Here is a 20,886-nt window from a genome sequence, read left to right as displayed (position 1 = left end):
AGTAGACATTACCCCATTGCGTTCATGATCAAGTAGTTGGTGTACTGAAATAGCCGAAGTGTAGTATAAGAATTGACATCGCCAAAGGAAGTGGTTGCGATTTAGTAGTCAAATTTTTCAATGGACGGTAAGCTGTATCACTTGTCTCATAGTAACAAAATACGAATATTGTACAATCAGCCAAATTGAGATTTATTTAACTAGATATCAAAGTATCGTCTTGATTAATTTTGCAAAAAATTATAAAATAGCAAGACTATGAGTAACAAAAGAAATTTTGCATGCATGATTTTCAAAGTTTTCAAAATAATATTCATGTTGTAACTGCTGACTATTCTAATTAAATACGGTGGGTTTCATTGTTTTGAAATATTATATCATTACGTGATTCTCAATTAATTTTGAAAATCACAATTTATTAAAAAAATTTTGATAATACAAGCGATAAAGTATGGAAGAAATGCATATTAGCAGAAGTTTTATTCTTATTTACGGTGGAATCGATCTAAAGTTGATCAGATCATTTAATTTATTAGTAAACAAAATAAATTTAATTAATAACTTTAAGATACAACATATTTATCTAAAACCTTGTTTTCCCACAGCTTCACATGTTCATGATATCTTCACAGATTCGTATATTTTTAGATACAAGTATTCATAGAATAATAGCAGACAGTGAGGTGATAAGAAGTTAACGAGCAGGTTTCAGAAGTTGGTACATACTTGTAATTGTTATGAGTGTAGCAATTACTTAATGCAAATAAGCGTTAAAATTGTATGTGGTTATTTTGCCAACGATAGTGAGCTGCATAGACTTCTTCCACAATCTAACCTAAGTTACATTTGTGGGCTGAGTGTGGTATATTTAAGGACCTTGAAATTCTTCAACCCAGAAAACAATTATTGCTTATCATAGTCATTTCAATAAATCTTAGCAACACGTGTTTAACTGCTCAAGTTAATTGTTATTGTAGTATGGAAACATAAATGGAATTTATATAGCAAAACTTAGAAGAATCTTCAGTCTGTTTAGAACATTCCAGACCATTTTTATTAAGCCTCTGATGTAGATACCAGGATATATTACAATAATAGTGTATGTGATGGAAACTGTATCTTGGTACATTTTGTTACCTACAGTAGACACTGACTGAACAATGCAATAAAAAATAGTAACGACATCTTAGAAAAATTGAAGACGCATTTGCAAGAACCTCATACACAGCCGTGTCTATTGAATGCATATTCATACTCGATACACTGATTTAACCAACATCGGACCCTCACCTTTTCTGATCTCTTGCATAAATTTATATGCAATTATTTCAAATCCAAAACAGTACCCTACATTTTGCCCGATTTTTTTGAGTAAAGTAGTTTTACTTATAATTTTTTAAAACCACCATGTTTTTGGCTATAATTTAAAAATCTGAAAAAGTTCTCAAAAATTTTGAGTCAGATATAAAAATTTTTAAGCCTGAACCGAAAGTGGGTCGGTGTTTCTTTCAACTCTTAATTGAACTTATTGAAGAAAACAAAATTTAAGAAAAATGGAAGCAATTGTCAGTCTGTGTGGGTTGCTACTCCATCATTTTTATACAGTATCCAGAAGAATTTTTTCAGATTTATCAAAAAAGATTTTTTTTTAGCCTGAAAGTATTGCAAATAATTTATTTAAAATAAAGTTTAGAAACATCTAAAAGAATCCTCAAAAATCTGGTGTTGAAAAAAAAAAAATTTATTAAAAAAATTTGAAAAAATTCCGTGTACTTGGAGTTGGGGCAATTGCCCAAAATTTTTTAGCCATAATAGGAATTGGTGAGAGTTTGACGTGGGTTGAGTTGGTGTGGAATTCCCCATATATGGTCAAGTCAACTTACTTGTTATGGCAAATTAAATAATTATATATTGGAATGATTGGAGACTTATAAACAAGCGACTTCAATTCAAGTGTTCAACTAAGTAATCTTCGCATATTGTGCTACATATCGTGGCTGCAAGATTATATTAGCAGGACAATTACTCAGGACATAAGAATATGGAAAGATTGTAAAAAGTCAATACTAATTACCAAGTACAAAACAAAAGAAGTTCGGAAGATTTTATGTATTTACATTCTAATTGTTTCATGCTATTGGTCGAAACTTTTATTGGATTGTGAGGCCATGTTCAGAGAATATGCAGGTATTGAAATCATAATATTTCATTTTTTCTATGAATAATTTCAGAAATGCAGACAGCACTACCGGTAAAGGAATTACATAATCTGCTACAAGAAACACTCGGGCCAAAAATGACGATTAAAAGTGTGGTATGGAAACCGCTCACAAATCCAGGAGAAAATTACGGAAGTTTGATATACGGGATTGATGCGACTATCGCAAGAAATAACACAACTGAGGTTTTGAATCTAGTTGTGAAAATACCGCCTCCAACAGAATATCTTATAGATTTGTTTAACAGCCCAATTTCTTTCTGGAAGGAACTTATCTTTTATAAAAAAATTGTGCCTGAATTTACGAAACTACAAATGGAAAGTGGTATAGACCCTGATAAACTTGTCCAGTTCCCCCTTTACTATGGTGGCAGATTAGGATTGACAGACCCTAACGTATTTGACGAGCAGGCTGCTATAGTGCTGCAAAATCTAATTCCTAAAGGATACTCGGTGCGAGATAGATTATTAGGCTTAGATTTAGAACACACTCAACTTGCCATTGAAGAGTTAGCAAAATTACATGCGGTAACGATTGGTTTGAAATTAAAAGATTCTGAATTTTTCAAATATTCAGTTATGCCTGCGTTAGTACATGTCGCAAATGACACAACAATGGAGACTGTCAGAGATATGCTGAGACAAGTCCATGATACTTTAAAAGAACTTCCAGAAGCGAAGCCATACATTAATCGAATTAATAAAACTTTGAGATATGACTATGAGGTTGATTACCGACTTTCAAAACCTTCAGAGCCATGGGGAACAATGGTGCATGGTGATTACTGGTCTAACAATATGCTGTTTAAATATGCCGAAAATTCTCATCCAATTAGCATTAAAATAATTGACTTCCAGCTTGGTTACTATGGCTCTGGAGCCAAAGACCTAATTTTCTTTTTATTATCAAGTGTGCAAGATGAATTATTAAACAACAGTTTAGAAGACATGCTTGATTATTACTATAAGTCATTTATTAATTCACTGACATCATTAAAGGTTGACACAGAAAAATTTACGAGAGAAGGCTTTGACGAAGAGGTGAAGAAATCTGCACCACTCAAATTTGGACAGTGTATTGGTATGACGAATGTGATACATTCAGTAAGAGGGGTCGTAAAAAATATGGAAGACGTAGGCAAAGATGTAAATTTTTCGGCTATTGGAAATAATATTAGAGTTCAAAAAAAATTATTACACATTCTGCAGATTTTTGATAAAAATCAATGGTTGATTGATTAATCATAATAGTATGGGGTATTTGAAGAGTATTATTGATTGGAAAAGTGCAGGCACCTCAAAATCATATGCTCAGTCAAACCACGTAGTTGAAAGGCCAAGAATCAAAAGGACTAGAAAAAGCTTTAACAATAAATGGAAATGAAAGTTAGAGAGAGGACCGTTTCTACAAATGCCGATACCTACAAGTTCGTTTCTACAAGTGGGAATCCTACAAGTTTGTTCCCTCCCGTTTCACCCCGAAAGTTTCGTTTGTACAAGTGGCGATCCTAAAACCGAAAGGATCATTTCTACAAGTGGCAGTAAGATAATTGATATTAAATTAAATTAGATTAAATCAAATTCAATCAAAATATACGAAATTTACAGTTAAATGTATGAGAAACGAACTTGTAGGCATCAGTACTTGTAGAAACGATACGCTCTCGAAAGATATATCTATATTTTGGCTTTGAACAAATACTGAAGCTAAATTTGACTATTTGATTCCGAATATAGAAGTACAGAGTTTACAAATTTGGCAAATATCAATATATGGATTCAATCTTCAACTTCAAAATGATACCAAGAAATTGAAATCACCTTCGTACTTGGGACAACGCCATTGGTGCTAGCATTATACAGGGACTGGCTTTTGCCGTACTAGAGATTTTAAACAAAGTGTTAAACTCACTAGTCAAATACCCAGGTTGTATTACTGGTAGCAAGTATTACACTGTACTATTTTTGATTGACTATATATATTAATAACGTTGTAACAAGTGTTACGCATCTATACAGGTGTGTATCGAAATGTCCATTTGAATATGTAATATTCATGGACACAGACACCTCATTAATTGTGCAAATTGAATCCAATATTGCGGTATTCCATAATTATACCACTCACACACATTGATATTCGTTTATTTCGATAATAACAGTTCATAGGTAAGCAAAAGAATTTTAGTAAATTTAAAGATGAATGCTGATCGAATACTTGTACTCACTGCTAGAATATATACAGCTGTATCCAGTATACTGAATTCTGTGATAAAACGTAGATGCAGCACCCGTGTCCATTGGCTTAACAGCAGGATCAAAAATGCAAGCTGCTTACATGCTGACAGAATTTTTGTTCCATTACTAATTCTGCTTCTGAAACCAATTCTTCTTGATTCGAAACCTGAAATCAAATTCACTTCATATCATATGCAGACAAATAAATAGACACGTATATGTATAATAGCTGCAACATTCGCCAGAAAAAACCATTAGTATTATGGAATAGATGTGTTCAATAAGTTGTTCACCTGAGTTCAGATGACACTCTTTGATGGTAGAGAATCGTAAACCCGAGTTAAGGATGACAATTTTACTAAAATTATCATTTTTAGAAATCAGGAGTAGAACTCAGGAAATTGAAAGTTTTCTATCTTGTGTTCTTTGAGAATTTGGGGTTCGATTCACATAAAAATCATCGACAACACTTCCAGTTTCTGTGCTTTTCGAAAAGAGCTTCAAAGGATACTGGTCACATAGAATGAGATTGAATAAATTTGAATTCCTGATACAGAAAATATACTTGGGCATGAATGTGTAAATGTATCTTGGAACATCCGATTGGTTCCGCCAAATGAAATGATTCATTTTAGTCAAATTTACGCTGTAAAATATTTTTACATCCAAATGATAGGCAAGACGTTAAATCTTTCTTAAAAATTGACTTTGCGATGCTACAAATACCTTTAATCTACGTTTATATGAATGTAACAGAACCTAAGCTAGTGTAAACTCTAACAAATATCTAACATTGATATTTTAATATTTAATATTTGCATGTTTTGACCAATCAAAGCATTATTTGAGTTGTTATTCAATAAAATCATATATTCTGTTGTTAAATAGTATTCATATTGCTAATATTTTTTTCTTCATATTCTTGGAAACTCTGTTTAGAGATACCTACATATTCCAGACATTTATCAAGCTGAATACTTTATGCCATTTGCAATCTTGACTACATAAAATGTGCACATTAGAAGACAATATAGTAAATATTTTAATTTAAATATATCCTTTTTTTTAATATCGGGTATTACAGTATTTACAGATAGCATAATTCAACCTTTACTGTGCATGAACAATATAATTATTGAAACATTAATGCTAAATATAAGTATTCGTAATATTGTTATTTGGTGTACCAATAATTCATCAGAAACGACATAAACCCATATTTAGATGTTTTAGATATATTAAGATAATTCTAAGCATAACTAGTTTACCAAATCAATTGCATATCGAAAAACTGAAGATTGAAATCTAGTTCTCCAGTTGTAACAGTTGCTTTATAATTATTAATATTACAGTCCACTCGCAAACGAAGAAATTTATCATCCACATGAAATTCATTGTATTCTTCCCGATAAAACAATTCCAGCAAATATTTAAATGATATTTCAATTTACAAGCAGTTCCGTAATAAGGTAGATCAAAAAGTAAAAATGTGAAAAGGAATTTAAATCTGTGTAAAATTGAACTGTCAACTTTTCGTGTACATTTTTCGTAGTAAAAATGATCAATTAGAATTAAATACTCTGATAGTACTGTATATTTCCCTGGCCTATATAGCTGCAATAAAATCATCACAAATCACTTTCTTATTAATTACTTGTGTAATTGCTTGACCTCACATTGAAGACACAACATTTTTTGAGAAGACTTAATATAACATGTACAATTCTTTGACAGTGGAGTACTGCAGCAATGTAGCAAGTATCCAGATGTAAACAGCAATTAATTATACGAGACCTTGACAAATTAATTCCAATACTTGCTCTGAGATCAGTATGAAAGTGCAACAGAGTACCACTGTCAAAGAATAGTACATATAGTTAAGAATAAAAAAAAAAAATAATAAAAAAGAAAAGATAGGTATGTACCCTACTGCACAGATATTTCTGGACAAATTACAGTTGACGATTCAACTTTTTCTATGTTTCTGTGCTAAAAAAAACTAGGTTCGTTGTCTGTGAGTTAGCATGGAATGCATTATAAGAAGTCTAGCTGATAGCCATTGTATACTATATGGCTACGCAACAAGTAACATAAATATTAATTTTACATAAATTTTTTTTGTTCAATTTTGTATGTAAATATGCAAATACGTGGGGTGCAATTAGGTATAATCAGAAGAATGTGATATGGGTGAAAAGTGAGGCCTATTTGTAAACCTAACACCTTATAAATATAATCCTATATTATGCACAGATTTCACAATCTAACTATGTATACGTGAGTATGTACAGTTCGCACATTTCACTTCAATTGTTATAAACATCACAAGAATATATCAAGTCCCTGACTTACACGAATTGGTGTATAATGTATCCGGGTAGAATTTATTGTTTATGCAGGGTTGACAAATAAGTAAGGTATATAGCTTTATAATAGAAAATATCTGAGATTGGCAAGTAGAATATTTTGTACAGGTATGTATGATGCTGATTGCTTAGAAAGTATCCAAATTGAAAGAATAAAGCAGAATATATTCAATTAATGATTACAGATCAGTCGAAGCAGCATTTGAAAAACTATTCATACATGTTATTGTTTGTACTAACTGATGCATAAAGTGAAACATACGATACTAAAATTAATGCATAAAACTAATTTTGTATACAAATTTTGTACCAAGTGATAGTTGCTCCAACCCCACAGTCCAACAGAACTACCTGATTACTAAAATTCAATTTCTAAAAACTTAATTTCAGTACCTAGGTTTGCAAAACTCTATACAAGTTTACGAGTTTTTAATTATAAATAATAAATTATAATGTATCTGAATTGTGCGTAAATATAACTATATTCAATAATATGTAAGTAATAATGAGAGCTAACGATACACAAGTTCAAAAGGTGTGCCAAGTGAAAGACCTGCTACCTATAAATGTTTCCAGCTCCAATTTTGGTTCACCAATCAAATTTTATCAATGAGAACACATCTATTATGTTTTTTGCTCGAAACATGATGCATTGTAATTGTTTCGTTGTGAAATTGAAAGCCGAAAAATGAAATATGTTGATAATGACGAGTGAAGAGAATGGAGCAATATCACTTCCTTCTGTTATATCTGACAATTTTTCTGCCCTAATAAATACTTCAACAAATAAAAAAAAAATTCTTGATAAAAATAGGTCAATAATCACAGAAATAATTCATTTTATACAGTACAAGAGTGTAACTGTACTATTTAAATCACTATTTAGGAGAACGGAGGCTCAAAGATATAAATCTAAACAAAGAGTTTATTATTCAATTTTTAAGTACGATCTCCTCAACTATTCTAGCTTCGACCTTACACTTGGGTTTATAATAATTACACTAAGTTATGTACAATTCAGTTACGTACCTGAACATTGCTTTTCGGTATTTACATTAAAATTTGAAGTGTATAAGATACCTTGAAAGGTGATGTTTCCGGAAAAAAAAATTAAATATGACAACAGTCCTATTCAAATCTGTACACGCTTTTTTGTCATTTTAAAAGCTTTGAGAAGGTAAAATAGTAGAAATGTACGGCTTGTTATACAGAAAAAAATTAGACAATATTATAACGAGAACTTCTAAATTTCATTATAAAAATTTAGCGTTAACATTTTAAATTCGCGAATTGGAAGCATTACCTTCAAGTTTCCACAGGTAATTTCCTCTCTTATAAACTAAAACTACCCCTATTTGCTACATTGTAGAACATACTACAGATACATGTCGAATTTAGCCATTGGAACTTTATGACTAATCTTATTATTTATGTGATGTGTATGCCACTGTATCTCCAAAAATGTGCCCCTTAAGAAAGAAACTGGTATAAACGGACGCAGGCAGTGTTACAGCGTAGCAATTATATGTTCGAGCTATGATGCAAGAACCATGATCTTATTTGGCAAGAATGTAAAGTTGACTATAAAATGGGTTGCATAATGTAAAGGCCTTTACAAGACATGGCAACATCACTAATAAATCTATATTAAATAAAACATTTTTTTGAATAAATGTACACGTGATAGATGGAAGTGTAAAATGTGAGAAGGTAAAACTTTTTCTTAGACAATCATTAAATCCATAGGTATAGGAACGAATGAGAAGTTAACTAGATTTATAGTAACTAGCTACATGATACAAAAAATTGCCTCAAATTTACTTGACATACAGCACCAGTAATAATGATATTTGAAAAACTTTAATAACTACGAAACGTCAACCTATTACATTCGAAATAACAATTTTTTGCCTTACAAGCTACATAATGAAGAACCAATTTTGAACGGAAAAAAGATATCCAACTAATCAACTGAAAACATAAGATTAAATATGGGATCTGTTCGACAAATAAGTTGTGATTAACACAAAATACCTCGGTTCAGTAACAATTTTACAACAACTTGGATAAGAGATTATAGAATACATCACGTGTAATAGGAAAATTAAGTTGCTTCATTAGGCAGTGTAAGTCATGGGTTGGGAGAATATTTTTTAGACATATTTTGATATATTTCACGAGCTGCAGTCTAATTTATCTATATGCTTTTCGTGTCTACTGTGACCTTACATACTAGTAGTCTACATATTTCAGTTTGATCAAGAGTCATAAGCTTACTGTTATTAAGGCAACTGTTTTAGGTTTCCACTCAAAAGTGTTACCAATCCAATCCTTAAGTTATAATCCTAAAGACTAATTGTACATTTGTGTGAACGACAGCATGCTTATTTGAGACTCGCGTCAGTTCTGTATCATTTTGTTCTTTTTTATATGTTCAATCACAACATGGTATGTTGTAAGATTTTTGGCATTTTTAATTCGACTAAAATAATCAGTTGTTAGTTGCCGAAAAACTAAATGAATTTGCACTGCTAAATTTTATTGTCATACAAATTTTAATAATTTTTTCGGACTTGTGAAAATGTGAACTCACATTAATTTTATGCTCTCTTTACGGTCCCACTTCACCAATGAATTACAATGTCCACAAGTAACGCTGAATAAATTCGAAACATCTGTCAATACAAAACCAAAACATAACTCGATTCTTCAATCGTTGAGTGACTATTTTGTTAGACTACAAGTACGTAACTTCACACTAAAAAATTCTGATGCCCTCTTACTTCCATGAACTCACAAAGATCGTTGTAAAAAAATTAGGATAAGGAAGATAAATTTTTTGAAAAATAATAATAACAACAACAATCTTATCTCAACATTATAAAGGATTACTTACACCAAGCACACCGGGCGCTCTGAGATAAATATTATTGAAATTTAGCAAAGAAAGTAATTACGGGGAATAGAAATAGAGACAGTTGGCTCACATCGCATCAATGCTAAGCATCTTAAATGTGCTAGCATCACCAGTGTTATATATACTAGAGTCCACTAAAGTTAAGTGGTTAGTAGTTACATTGGTCCGATACGACTGACGCCCCCTGTAGGTCATCAGGTAATCTACCTCCGTTGCACAGTCTTCCTGGAATTAATATCACGTCAAATAAGAGGGTAGCTGCACAATTTGTTACAGTGGAATATAACGATACAATATAGTACATTCTTTTACTATTTATGCTGAACGCACGCTTTTGCTTGTAAAACTCACAAACATTCTGCACTAACACTAACACGCTACACATTGTGTATCCTACAACGATATATGGATGCACGCGTGTTTTAACGTTTCTTACTTAGCACAATTTCATATGAACCTAGATGGGCCAGTTCCTGGACGGTGATGAGCATACGGCGGAGGCGGGCCTGGAAAACGTCTTTGGCGTTGATGTGGAAGCAACGGATGATGGGGACCGACTGTTCCTGCAGAAACGGTAGCATGCTGGAGGAGATGCGAGGCCCCATCTCCAAGATCCAACTCCAACTCCTGCTGCTCAGCCAATTGGAGGGCACCGAATGATGCAGTTGCCATAGCTACATCTGGCATTATGTCTGACAAATGTCCGTCGCTGCACGAATTGTTCTCAGGCTGCTACAACAATTGTATAAACATAAAATTAGGTGGAACTCTAGAGCAAGCGTTTATGATAATTTGAAAATAACAGCAACAATTACCTCTCCAGGAAGTCTATAGTTCTCTCCTTCGGTAACAATTGCTGGAAGTTCATGTCTGTGAGAATAAGTCGATGCTTGACGAGGAAACGTCATGTTTCTACCATAGCATACTGGAGCAACATTCCCCACGTTACTTCCTACATTTCCACTGTTGATCTCTTCTACTCCTGTTATATTTTCATCTGGATCACCTATGCGATAGCAGGCTGCATTCTAAAGTCAAAAGAAATTATTACTCATGTAATATCCGTTCAAAAATCAAATTTCTAACCAATATCAACTGATTTCACGGAAAGTTATTAATATTTTGTACGTGACCAATATATGTATTGCTATTTTAATGCTTTTTTTATTATTATTTAATACTAATTCGTCTCTAAGGAACAAGGTCGAATCTAAAAATGAATCCCTTGAATTTTCAAAAGGGTACAATCATGCCACAGGTTGCAAATTTAAAACTAAAATTCATTGAGTTATATTTTAAATTACCTCAAGAAGATCTGCAACTGGATCAGGTAGATTGAACTCTCTTACAACACGCAACCGTACCTGCCGGTTCACTTCATGTCGGGATGACAGAGGCAGACTGACTGCACGCTGACAACCGGGCGATTGTCTCAATTTTTGTTCTCGTTTCAGCATCGCCGACATAGTTGCTGAGTCTGGAACTAAAAGAAGGTAATGTTTCTCAGTTGATTGATTCCAATTATTTGTTAAGAATCGAGCATTAAAAAAGTGTACTTAATCATGTTATATCATATTAGGGAGTGAAGCAATTTCTGATCACTAAGGATATCAATTTCACTTCTTCAGCGAAGAAAATCAGATAAACCTCGTAATTTCATTGGAAAAAAAAAAAAAAAAACAAAAGTAATCATAAGCAGTTTACCTGGCAGAGCTGCAGCTAAAATATCAAGACCAACAGCACCCATTGATCTTGGCTTCTCCTCAACCATATAAAGAGTGTCCGGAATGTCAGGAATATAGCGCGCTCTTCGTAACCTTACCAATTCTGCCTCCTGAACTAACTGTTCTTCGACTAAAGCCTGATATAAAATATACCACAGCATATTAGGTATTATAATAATTTTTGAAACTTATTCGTTGACCCATCCCATTTTCATGATAAACGTAACGTTTTCATAAATAATGTACCTTTATCTCCTCGTAATATGGCATGAATAATCGAGGCCTCACGAAAAGACCATTATTTTTGCCTCCTCTAATCCAAGCATTTACTCTTAAGTTTTCTCGTTCATCTCCTATCATATGACTTGGTGGAGTGGATACCAGACCTCTTCGAATAGCCTGTACGTCAGAAAGGAATTGAATTTGTGACAATATATGGTAAAACCATAGACTTCGATTGGATGAGACTATTGGAATAATATATGTAACTCGCCATAACATCAAATTCGTATATGAACACAGGATTACAAATATGAAAATGGTAAATTATTAATTTCATTGGGTTGCTTACTTGAGCCAAAATTTCACTACTTGGTGGTAGAACATGATCCATTCGAACAAGGGGTAACAGTTCGCTGAGTATTTCACGTAATTCAACGTCACTGAGATCTCGTTTTTTGACACCTTTTCTAGTGACCGAATGCGCAGTATGACTAAGAAGATTGGGTTCTCGATCTTCCATTCTGCGAACCAATTCCTGTTCACCCCATCTGAGAACGGCCTGCAATACCTCAAGCTCACTTGCTTGTAGAAAATGGCTCTGGAGGATGCTCATCAGATGTGCACGATCCAATTGGTGAAGGACCGGAGATGATGCAATAGGTTGAAATTCTTCTCTCAGAAAATGTAATGCTTGTCTATGAACCCACGCCGACCCATGCGGTTGGCTACCCCATCTGAAATTAATATATTATAACTTGAGGTTCGTGACTAGAATTTATTGATGATGAAATGGTGTTTCAGTTTAACAAACTTTTTCATATATTGCTCTAGACATAATAGATATTTTTGAACTCGTACATATCAACATAACATGATAAACAATATAAATTTCGAGTGTGCATTAATAAAGCATGCTTACTTAAGCACGGTAGGAAGAGAATCTAAGGTGAGCCATTCCAGTATGAGATCTTCACAGCCTTGAGAGAGTATGTCGAGTTCGAGAAATCTGCCTATTTGATAGAGTTCCATAGCTTCTTCTAAAGGACTTGGTCTCACTCTTCCTGTATGTGTTAGCGCCTGCACCTACAAGAGATTAATGATGTTGTAATAATGAAATGATTAATTTTTATGGGTTTCAAACGAAGACAAATGCTTGCACTATCAATAGTTATCTCAAATTGAATTGTCAAGAAGTAGTATACGCCTCACCTCTCCTAGACTCCCTGCACTGTTTCCACACCCACTGCCTCTTAGTATCAATGATAGATCAACTGTGTCCAAGTAGACAGCATGAAGCAATACTCTTGCATATCTCTTAGGTATCACACATTCATCTAGGACTATTCTAGTGGGTATATGAAGTGCTCTTTCTGTGTGATCTTCCCCTGATCTGGTTCGTCTTTGTATCAAATTTCTGAAAAATGGTGATCTAGCAGATAGTATGGCTTTATGACAAGGTAGCTCCAACTTTGGTCGGAATCCGTATTCCGAACTCCCACTATCTGGCCTCTGGTAGTCACCATCAGAGGTGAAGACCAATGCAGCGTCTGCGTAATCACCGGTGTCTAATAAGTATCTGAGATCATGTTCAAGGGGGTTTGGCGTACCAAACTCTTCTCCTAATCGCCGGAGAAGAGCTATATCGAGGGACGCGTCATGCGGACAGATGTCTCCTGTATATAAATAACGTAGGAGTGCAGAAAACATCTGAACATCTATTCCAGGTGTTCTTAATTCTAGGCATATTCGAGCACCGTATCCTGAAGAGAAAAAAAACTTGCGTAGTGTTTTCAACACACGAATTTATAAATCGTATCAACAAGATATTTGTCCCCTTATACTGATCGTGAGGGTGAAATTTACCTGGACAGCCCGTCAGTAGTTCTCTAAAATACGGGCACCGAGCCGATAGGAGTGCTCTGTGTACTGGAAAACATGCTCCTCTGTAGACAAGGTCAGCATCGGTACAATGCTTATAATCATACAACGTAGATAGATCTTGTTTAAAAGTTGCAGCTGGAGGTCTTGCGAGCTCAGCTTGTACGTGTAGATCTTTCAGAGCAGCTAATGCCTCGTATTCTTCCAAAAGTGCACCAGCTTCTAGAGGGCTCCAACTCGAGACCAATTCTCTAATAACTCTTCCATGGTCGCAGGCCTTCGACGAACGTCGTCTTCTGATAAATTTCTTTCGCAATGTTGCAAATCCTGTTACTTTCTTCTTTCTCTCGCTGCAACGGTAAAACAATATTGAACTAATATTTACCTATCACTGATTCAGGATTTTTATTATCGAGAGGAAAAATGGCAAAATTACAAGTTTAGGTAATTGCTCCATGTGGATACCATGCCAACTATATTCTGTTTGTTTTTGGAATACAGCCTTTCCTGCAGTTTCTGTTACTATGGTAACACTAAAATGTTATTTGGAGGCTAAAGTACCATAACAGTTCAGATTTAATTATATAATACATTTCCTGCAATGCTGAATAATAAGAACATCGATAAAGATGAAACGAATGAATTACCCAAACTTAAACTACCAAAATTATTTGAAACCGTAGATAATAACGAGAAGAAATTTATTGATGCATTAAAAGCAGCAGTTGCCATTCCGTCTGTGTCACATGAGAAAGAATGTTTTCCTGGTTTACTCAAAATGGTAATAATTATGTCGATATGAAATCTGCCTTACTAATCTTATGAATTTTTCTTTTGAGTTTCCTAAATGGATTCAATATTTTAGATGAATTGGTGTAAGGAGGAACTGGAAAGTGTCGGAATGATTGTTGAAATGGTTGAAAACAAAGCATCTGGCGCTGATGGCGATATATTACCCCCTGTTCTTCTGGCGAGCTTATTTGTTAATGATCAACTAAAAACAATCTGTGTGTATGGTCATATTGGTGAGCTTAATAATTTACAGAAAACCGAAACGATTATATCTTGGTAATAGTAGTATTTGAATTGATAATTGATTGTTTGAAGCGATAGAATCCAGTTATTTGAGAATTCTGTTCCAGATACAATACCGGCAAATGAAGATAGTTGGGAAACAGATCCGTTTGAGTTGACGGAAAAAAATGGAAGATTGTATGGTCGGGGTGCATCTGATAATAAAGGTCCTCTAATTTGTTGGTTCAATGCACTGAAAGTATATCGAACAACAAACACGGAGCTTCCAGTCAATATAAAATTCGTTATTGACGGAATGTCAGAGTTACAAAGTCCGGGGTTACAAGAGATTCTCTGGAGAAAAGAAAACTTTTTTAATAATGTTGAATACGTTTGCTGCACAATTGACAAAAAGGTTCAAGATCGGCCTTGTTTAATATATGGTTATCGAGGTGTCTGCCATTTTTCATTCCATGTTAACTGCGGCAGTAAAATGATTGATAGTGGAACTTTTGGCGGCATGTTCAATCAGCCAATTGTAGATGCAATGAATATTATCGGATCGCTAATTGACAAACATGGTAAAATCGCTGTAACTGAGGTACAGGAATATATTAAAATACAGTGAAGTGCATGAAGCATTCACTTACAATTGGCTAATATGGTAGTCGGATTACAATTAATTTCCATAATTTACACTTTTACAGGTGATGAAAGATGTTGCACCAATTGCAATAAAGGAGCAAAAGCTTTGTAAAGAAATTGCGTTGGATTTGAAAAAAATAAAAATGCGTACTGGAGCAAATCGGTTACTGCATAAAGAGGATGACATACGTTTAATAATGCACAAGACTCGATTACCCAGTATTACAGTACACAGTTTTGACCACGAACTAGACCCTAACGACAAACAGGCATTACGCTCTGTATCAAATAGGTATGTTCAGAAAATACAATAAAAGAATTTCTAGACATTTTAATTAGACCCAAACCACATATGACAAATTTTTTCAAACTCATACTTTTAATAATTACAATATTTTTATAGAGTTGTTGCTAAATTTTCAATTCGCACTGTACCAAATCAAACATCTGCTGAAACTTATCGCCACCTCGATAATTATGTCAAAAAAATATGGAATCGATACAAAAGTGTAAATCAATACAGTTTTAAAATGGACCTTGGCATTGATCCTTGGCAGGATGATCCATTCAATTCGCATTACCAAGCAGCAGCAGCAGCAATTGAATCGGTCAGATATTAGAATAAAATCAATTTCAATTTACAAAAACAACATTTTACTCCCTATTATTCCCTATTTATCCTAAAAATGATGCATCTCTGAATATAAACTATGACAGTACAAGCAGTAAAAATTGAAATTTCAAAGAAAAGAATCTGTCAGCTTCCAGATATGCAACTAAACCTCATATTTTATCTTCACAATTAGATACCAGTGTCGAATTAAATTATGTAACATTTACACTTTTAGCTGTATCAAATGAAGCCTGTATACTTTTGCCAAGGTCGTACAGTTCCTGCAGTTGCTATACTACAACTTATATGTACAGGAAGCAGCATCTTGGTCCTTCCAATTAGGTATATATTAGCGGTTTTTTAAAAACTCAAAACATCTTAATATTCCATATTTACCCTTAGCACCACAAGGGTGTTCTTTAAAGTCAAAGATTAAATCTCTTGCAATATCAGTTTGAGAAAATTTTTTTACCACTGTTCATCCTCTCCTCAAGTATCCCAGTAAACATTCATATAAATATATTTTTAGTGGACATAATGACATGCCGCATTCAAATTTAGAGTCTATTTCCAAGGAAAACTACATCAATGGAATAAAAATGATAATATCGTATATGTGTTACGTATTCGAAACAAAGTAATCGAAACACGGAATAAGTGACGAAAAAAAGGGTAAACATTAACGTTAGGTATGAGAATAATGATACAGAATAAAATGCAAGTAAATATTTTTGTTATCAATAATTTTTACAGGCAGTGTGACCAAAATCGTAGATAAGTAGTTGTAACAAAGTTTCAGGTGTATCTCTCATACAATAATGATTATTTGGTGAGACGAATCGTTAAGTGAGTTATAAGAATAAATCTCAAAATGCCATGGTTAAATAAAGTTGTATTCAAATTTTCTAGGTACACATAATTTGTAAAGCAACGTACCGAACAATGATGCCCAATTGATCAGGATTACCAGTGGATGAAAGCCTAGCTGCCTGAATTGGGTCTCCACCGATAGCGGCGGGACTGGAAGAAGCTGAAGCTCCCATCCTCTGGGTCATGCAAGAATCATCCCCTCTCCTACCTCCCGTCAACCAACAACCTCCACCCCCGCCTTGCCCTTCGCTCTCTCCACCTCGCTGCAACGCACACGGGATCAGGATCCGGAGTATGTTCATCGCTCGCCCAGACACCAGCCTGTAAAAATTAAATAATGTCACAACATAAACAAGATTGAAATAATTGTGTTATCATTCCATTTAAATAGAAGAAAAGGGGGATATTTTGCTTGAACCAAATCATTTAGTAATTCATATCTTAAAGTTTTTTTTTATGCAAAAAAAATATATCATTATTCTAGTGAGAAAAATGTTTCTACAAATCAAAGCACTTGATTATCAATTTAATCAGTTTAGATACCTGCAGCTAATCAAATACACTTTTCGTTTCTTACAAAAAATACATGGAGAAAAGTCAGTGTCTCTAAATGTATCGGGATATTCCATGAACACGTGAAAAATCCTAAGTTGCTATAATTTATGAAAATAAATGACAAGATCCAGTACAAGGTTTACCTTTACATCAATTTACATATATTAACAGAATGGATTGAAATATAATAAATGTACTCAGAATACTAAGAATTTACAAGATGGTATAACAATGTAACTAAACCGATCCACAATGATTGATTTATAATGACAACTGATGAAAAGTTAATGATTTTAGGTTTCTATTTATGAAACAGTTTGTTGTACCGATAGTTACAATTGCGTCACTATTCAATTTAAGTAAACTTTAAAAAAGTAAGCTGAGTCTGCAAATTTTAACAGTTGTTACATAACTTTCCTAATACTTTGAATAATTTCCGAAATCAATTGCTTAATTCATGAACCAAAAGCTTCTAGAGAAAAATATATTCAAGGGACAGCTGATTAAGTCACCGAATCATATCTGTAGTTGCGATAAGTTCACAATATCATGAAAAATAGTTTGCAGAAGACTTTAAAACTTTTACAACATTCAATGAACAAATTACGTATTTTCATGATGAATAGCTGAGAGAGAAATGATAGATGATGATATAAACAAATATTGGTGCACAAAAAAAAAAAAGAACTACAATAAAGTCAGCTAAAGTCTAGGATAAACACGTTAACAAGTGTTTTAATTACAGTGAATAATGAATATAGTTAGCATTGTGGAATCGGGACTATTTTTCATTGACCCTTTTTTTTTCTCTGAGAGGGGTTTATAGGTCAATCACTAGTCAGCTGAACCACCTAGCAACCCAGCTGTTTAGCACCTTGTACGAATCTGCAATCACTTGGTATTACGGAATGATCATTATCATATTTCAAGTTGTCACTTTGAAACACTTTATTTTATCGCTCGATTGAAGTCGGCCTAGATTGGGATGCTCCGAAAAGTTGTACATAATTTGCATTTCGCAACAACGCACGTATCACTGTGTCCAACGCTATGATTTTCCATCCACGAGGTTAAATCTGCCGCGAGGAAAATGATCTTACTGTGGATCTTATTACCTGGGTCTATTGTGCACATATTTTTTTTTATTACTAATTATGCGCTCAGCATAACATCACTCGTCAATCAACACACAAACACCCATCAGACAACACAGCGGCAGCCATGTTTACATTTGAGATGCACCCCGGATGCCCGACAACGTCAATCTCTTAGCCACAATATTGTTTTGAAAATTCAATGAAAAATCCTCTTAAATCCGTCCAAAATTCTTTGGTTGTTATAAGATTAATTTATACGCTCAATGATTGTTTAATTTTCGATAAATCTACGCGATCTCAAAGATTCTGCGTATAGCTGACAAGTCGTTAATCAAATCAGTATAATTTTTTGAACTTTGCAAAATGTTGGCGATTCTTTCTCCCTGCTTAAAACACGTTTTCTTATGTTCCATAGAATAATGTGAAACCATTTTCTATTTACTATCAATGATCTGCTGATTACAAATTTGTTTCAATTCCTCAACTGACTATCCATCTCCCATCGTGAAATTTGACTTCCGGATACCCCGTTAGCGAATATTTGCAGAAGTTTTGCTCAGCGGTGATACGGCGAGTGTGCAGGCAGTGCTCGTCGCAAATATCCTCAAAACTAAAATGTTCCCTCTGCGAAATATCGTCCAAGTGGCACCTCGAGTCTGTCGTATAGCCGGACAGCAAAGAGGTCTCGTAAGTGGACCCCCTCGAGTCAGAATTTCTTTTCCAGTAAGTATTTTCTTCGTCATTAATCTCACCGTCTCTAATTTTTCATCTCACTTTCGTATTATGTAATGAAACATTTCAGACGGCGGGCAAGTTTTTGTCTTTTTTCCAAGGAATCCAAGTTACAAATGCCAGAAGAAGAACATTTTCCACTCTTATATTGTTACGCGACGACGTCACATTTTTTTACCCCAATGTCACGTGATTTTTACAGAAAGACTGCAATGATTACGAGTACGCGCATTGCGAACCTAACCTAAATTAAGTTGAATTTCGAAGAATAACTACGTTACTTTTATGATGTTACTATGAAAAAGTGTCCTGTCGATGGAAAAACTTGTAATTTTCATTTGAAGTAGCAATAATTTTGTTGACCAAGCTTTCTCTCTACATTGCGTCATGTTTAACGCTCGAGTCCACCAATTAAAAAGAACCTCACGTAGATTTTTTGCACGTATCTGAAATAAGTAATTTTTATCAATTTCGAAACGAATCATTTTCAAACACTTCCTACTACTGTAGCAAGTAAATCACCTGATGAATTTGTACTTACAAATTGATGCAAATTAGCCAGTGACAAAAGTTTTCAATTCATTCTTGTTGGATGTTTGACAGTTCTCACTGAGAATTTCAAATTCGAAATGTTTTTAATTTTTAAGAGTTCAAATTAACAAGTTTTTTAAAACCCTATTAGCAAATACCATGCCAAGCTCGGGCTCTTTTTCTAACACATGACTTTACATACTTCATACAATCAAGTATTCTGTGCATGTTTTTCTGGCTTACACAAATGAAATCACCCACGTATTCAACACACGGGTGTACAAACAGCAGCCTTGAATGATTACAAATCTACTGGAAAGTATAAGAAAATTAAATTTGTCAGATTAACAAGGCTAATTCTAAAGTGATGTGCTACAAATTCTAAGAATTTTTAAATAAATTGAGTCGTATGTACAGAAAATTGTATATTTCATTAATTTTAAGAATCCTATTAGCTATTTTGAATGAGTGTTGAATTTTTCAATTTGTATGTGGTAGGACTGTGAAAAATTTGTAAGTGCATTTTTATTGGTGCATTGATGAGTGTACTGTCTACAAACCATGTAATTAGAACGTGTTACCGTACTTATCATTATTATAATTATAATAATGTATTTTCTTTAGTGCTGATTTTTAGTTTTCTGTACTATGGAATTATTAACATGTTTCAGGAAAAGGTCGCACATGGTATTATCATCGCAGCCGGTGCATCAGCAATCCCGATATGGGTTGTGAGCCATATTTCGGAATACAAAGGAGCCGCAGAACCAGAAGAATAATTCTATGTGTACAGTCCATTCTGGTCTTAGCCACTGATCAGTCAGTTTACTCAATAAATTATTGATGTCACGTACAACATATACCTATTCTGCAAAATCTCTGTGTCGTAAAACATAAAAGAAAGCAAATAAAACAAATGTTGTATTAACATTCCTTATTCAATGACTTATACCATTATATTAAAATAGGTGTAATGATAATAGCATGAATAATAAACGAGAAGCAGTCTTCACTCCATATTATGCTACTGAAGAAGCTATACTCACCATCAAGATATAGGGATCATCTCCAAAGTCTTTTCCAGGGAACATTATTTGTACGAAAAATATTTTCATATTTTAGGCAAATCATTTTCTTTTAAACACAGACAACACTGAAGGGTTTTCCGCAATTAAGTCGTGCATTAGTCACTATATAAACCAATTCTGGTTGTGATTGCTCATGAGTGATTTAGAATCCAAACATATGACTATGATATGAATTGAA

At 33.8% G+C, this 20,886-nt stretch overlaps 3 protein-coding genes and 1 non-coding gene across 11 annotated transcripts; 3 read left to right on the top strand and 1 right to left on the bottom strand.

Annotated features, from left to right (window-relative positions):
* The first annotated feature begins 6 nt into the window (after positions 1-6).
* On the top strand, positions 7-6,106 carry LOC107220497. Its single transcript, XM_015659112.2, has 2 exons — positions 7-127; positions 2,232-6,106. Exons 1-2 carry the CDS (start codon positions 121-123, stop codon positions 3,458-3,460), a joined length of 1,236 nt encoding a protein of 411 aa, XP_015514598.1. The 5' UTR covers positions 7-120; the 3' UTR covers positions 3,461-6,106.
* Positions 6,107-7,729: 1,623 nt separating this feature from the next.
* LOC107220508 (BTB/POZ domain-containing protein 7) lies at positions 7,730-20,881 on the bottom strand. Of its 8 annotated transcripts, none has more exons than XM_046736960.1 (12): positions 20,667-20,881; positions 16,772-17,026; positions 13,549-13,913; positions 12,895-13,445; positions 12,605-12,768; positions 12,035-12,419; positions 11,710-11,862; positions 11,444-11,600; positions 11,044-11,222; positions 10,555-10,767; positions 10,197-10,471; positions 7,730-9,964 (listed from the first exon to the last, which is right to left on the bottom strand). In XM_046736960.1, exons 2-12 carry the CDS (start codon positions 17,005-17,007, stop codon positions 9,943-9,945), a joined length of 2,700 nt encoding a protein of 899 aa, XP_046592916.1. In that variant the 5' UTR covers positions 17,008-17,026; positions 20,667-20,881; the 3' UTR covers positions 7,730-9,942. The 8 variants fall into 8 exon arrangements, with proteins under 8 accessions (XP_046592916.1, XP_015514617.1, XP_046592914.1 ...); XM_015659131.2 differs by lacking the exon at positions 20,667-20,881 and adding an exon at positions 18,376-18,515; XM_046736958.1 differs by lacking the exon at positions 20,667-20,881 and adding an exon at positions 18,112-18,367.
* LOC124293930 (cys-Gly metallodipeptidase DUG1-like) lies at positions 14,978-16,091 on the top strand. Its single transcript, XM_046736966.1, has 3 exons — positions 14,978-15,178; positions 15,285-15,514; positions 16,071-16,091. Exons 1-3 carry the CDS (start codon positions 15,071-15,073, stop codon positions 16,081-16,083), a joined length of 351 nt encoding a protein of 116 aa, XP_046592922.1. The 5' UTR covers positions 14,978-15,070; the 3' UTR covers positions 16,084-16,091.
* On the top strand, positions 18,509-20,548 carry LOC107220509. Its single transcript, XR_006903801.1, has 2 exons — positions 18,509-19,080; positions 20,292-20,548. It is a non-coding gene; the product is annotated as an uncharacterized LOC107220509 (transcript).
* Positions 20,882-20,886: the final 5 nt, after the last annotated feature.

Source organism: Neodiprion lecontei, chromosome 4 (assembly GCF_021901455.1).
Source record: "Neodiprion lecontei isolate iyNeoLeco1 chromosome 4, iyNeoLeco1.1, whole genome shotgun sequence".
NCBI classification, from domain to species: domain Eukaryota; kingdom Metazoa; phylum Arthropoda; class Insecta; order Hymenoptera; family Diprionidae; genus Neodiprion; species Neodiprion lecontei.
Note: the sequence above shows the minus strand (reverse complement) of the source record. Positions and strands in the feature narration are given on the sequence as shown.

Excerpts from the sequence above, each read along its gene's own strand:
- LOC124293930 (XM_046736966.1), top strand. The coding sequence starts at position 15,071 with ATGATTGATAGTGGAACTTTTGGCGGCATGTTCAATCAGCCAATTGTA. Across the intron at positions 15,179-15,284 it reads GTAAAATCGCTGTAACTGAG|GTGATGAAAGATGTTGCACC; the intron begins GTACAGGAATAT and ends ACACTTTTACAG.
- LOC107220508 (XM_046736954.1), bottom strand. The coding sequence starts at position 17,334 with ATGGAATATCCCGATACATTTAGAGACACTGACTTTTCTCCATGTATT. Across the intron at positions 11,863-12,034 it reads GTAGTGAAATTTTGGCTCAA|GCTATTCGAAGAGGTCTGGT; the intron begins GTAAGCAACCCA and ends TCTGACGTACAG. Across the intron at positions 10,472-10,554 it reads ACTATAGACTTCCTGGAGAG|CAGCCTGAGAACAATTCGTG; the intron begins GTAATTGTTGCT and ends CAATTGTTGTAG.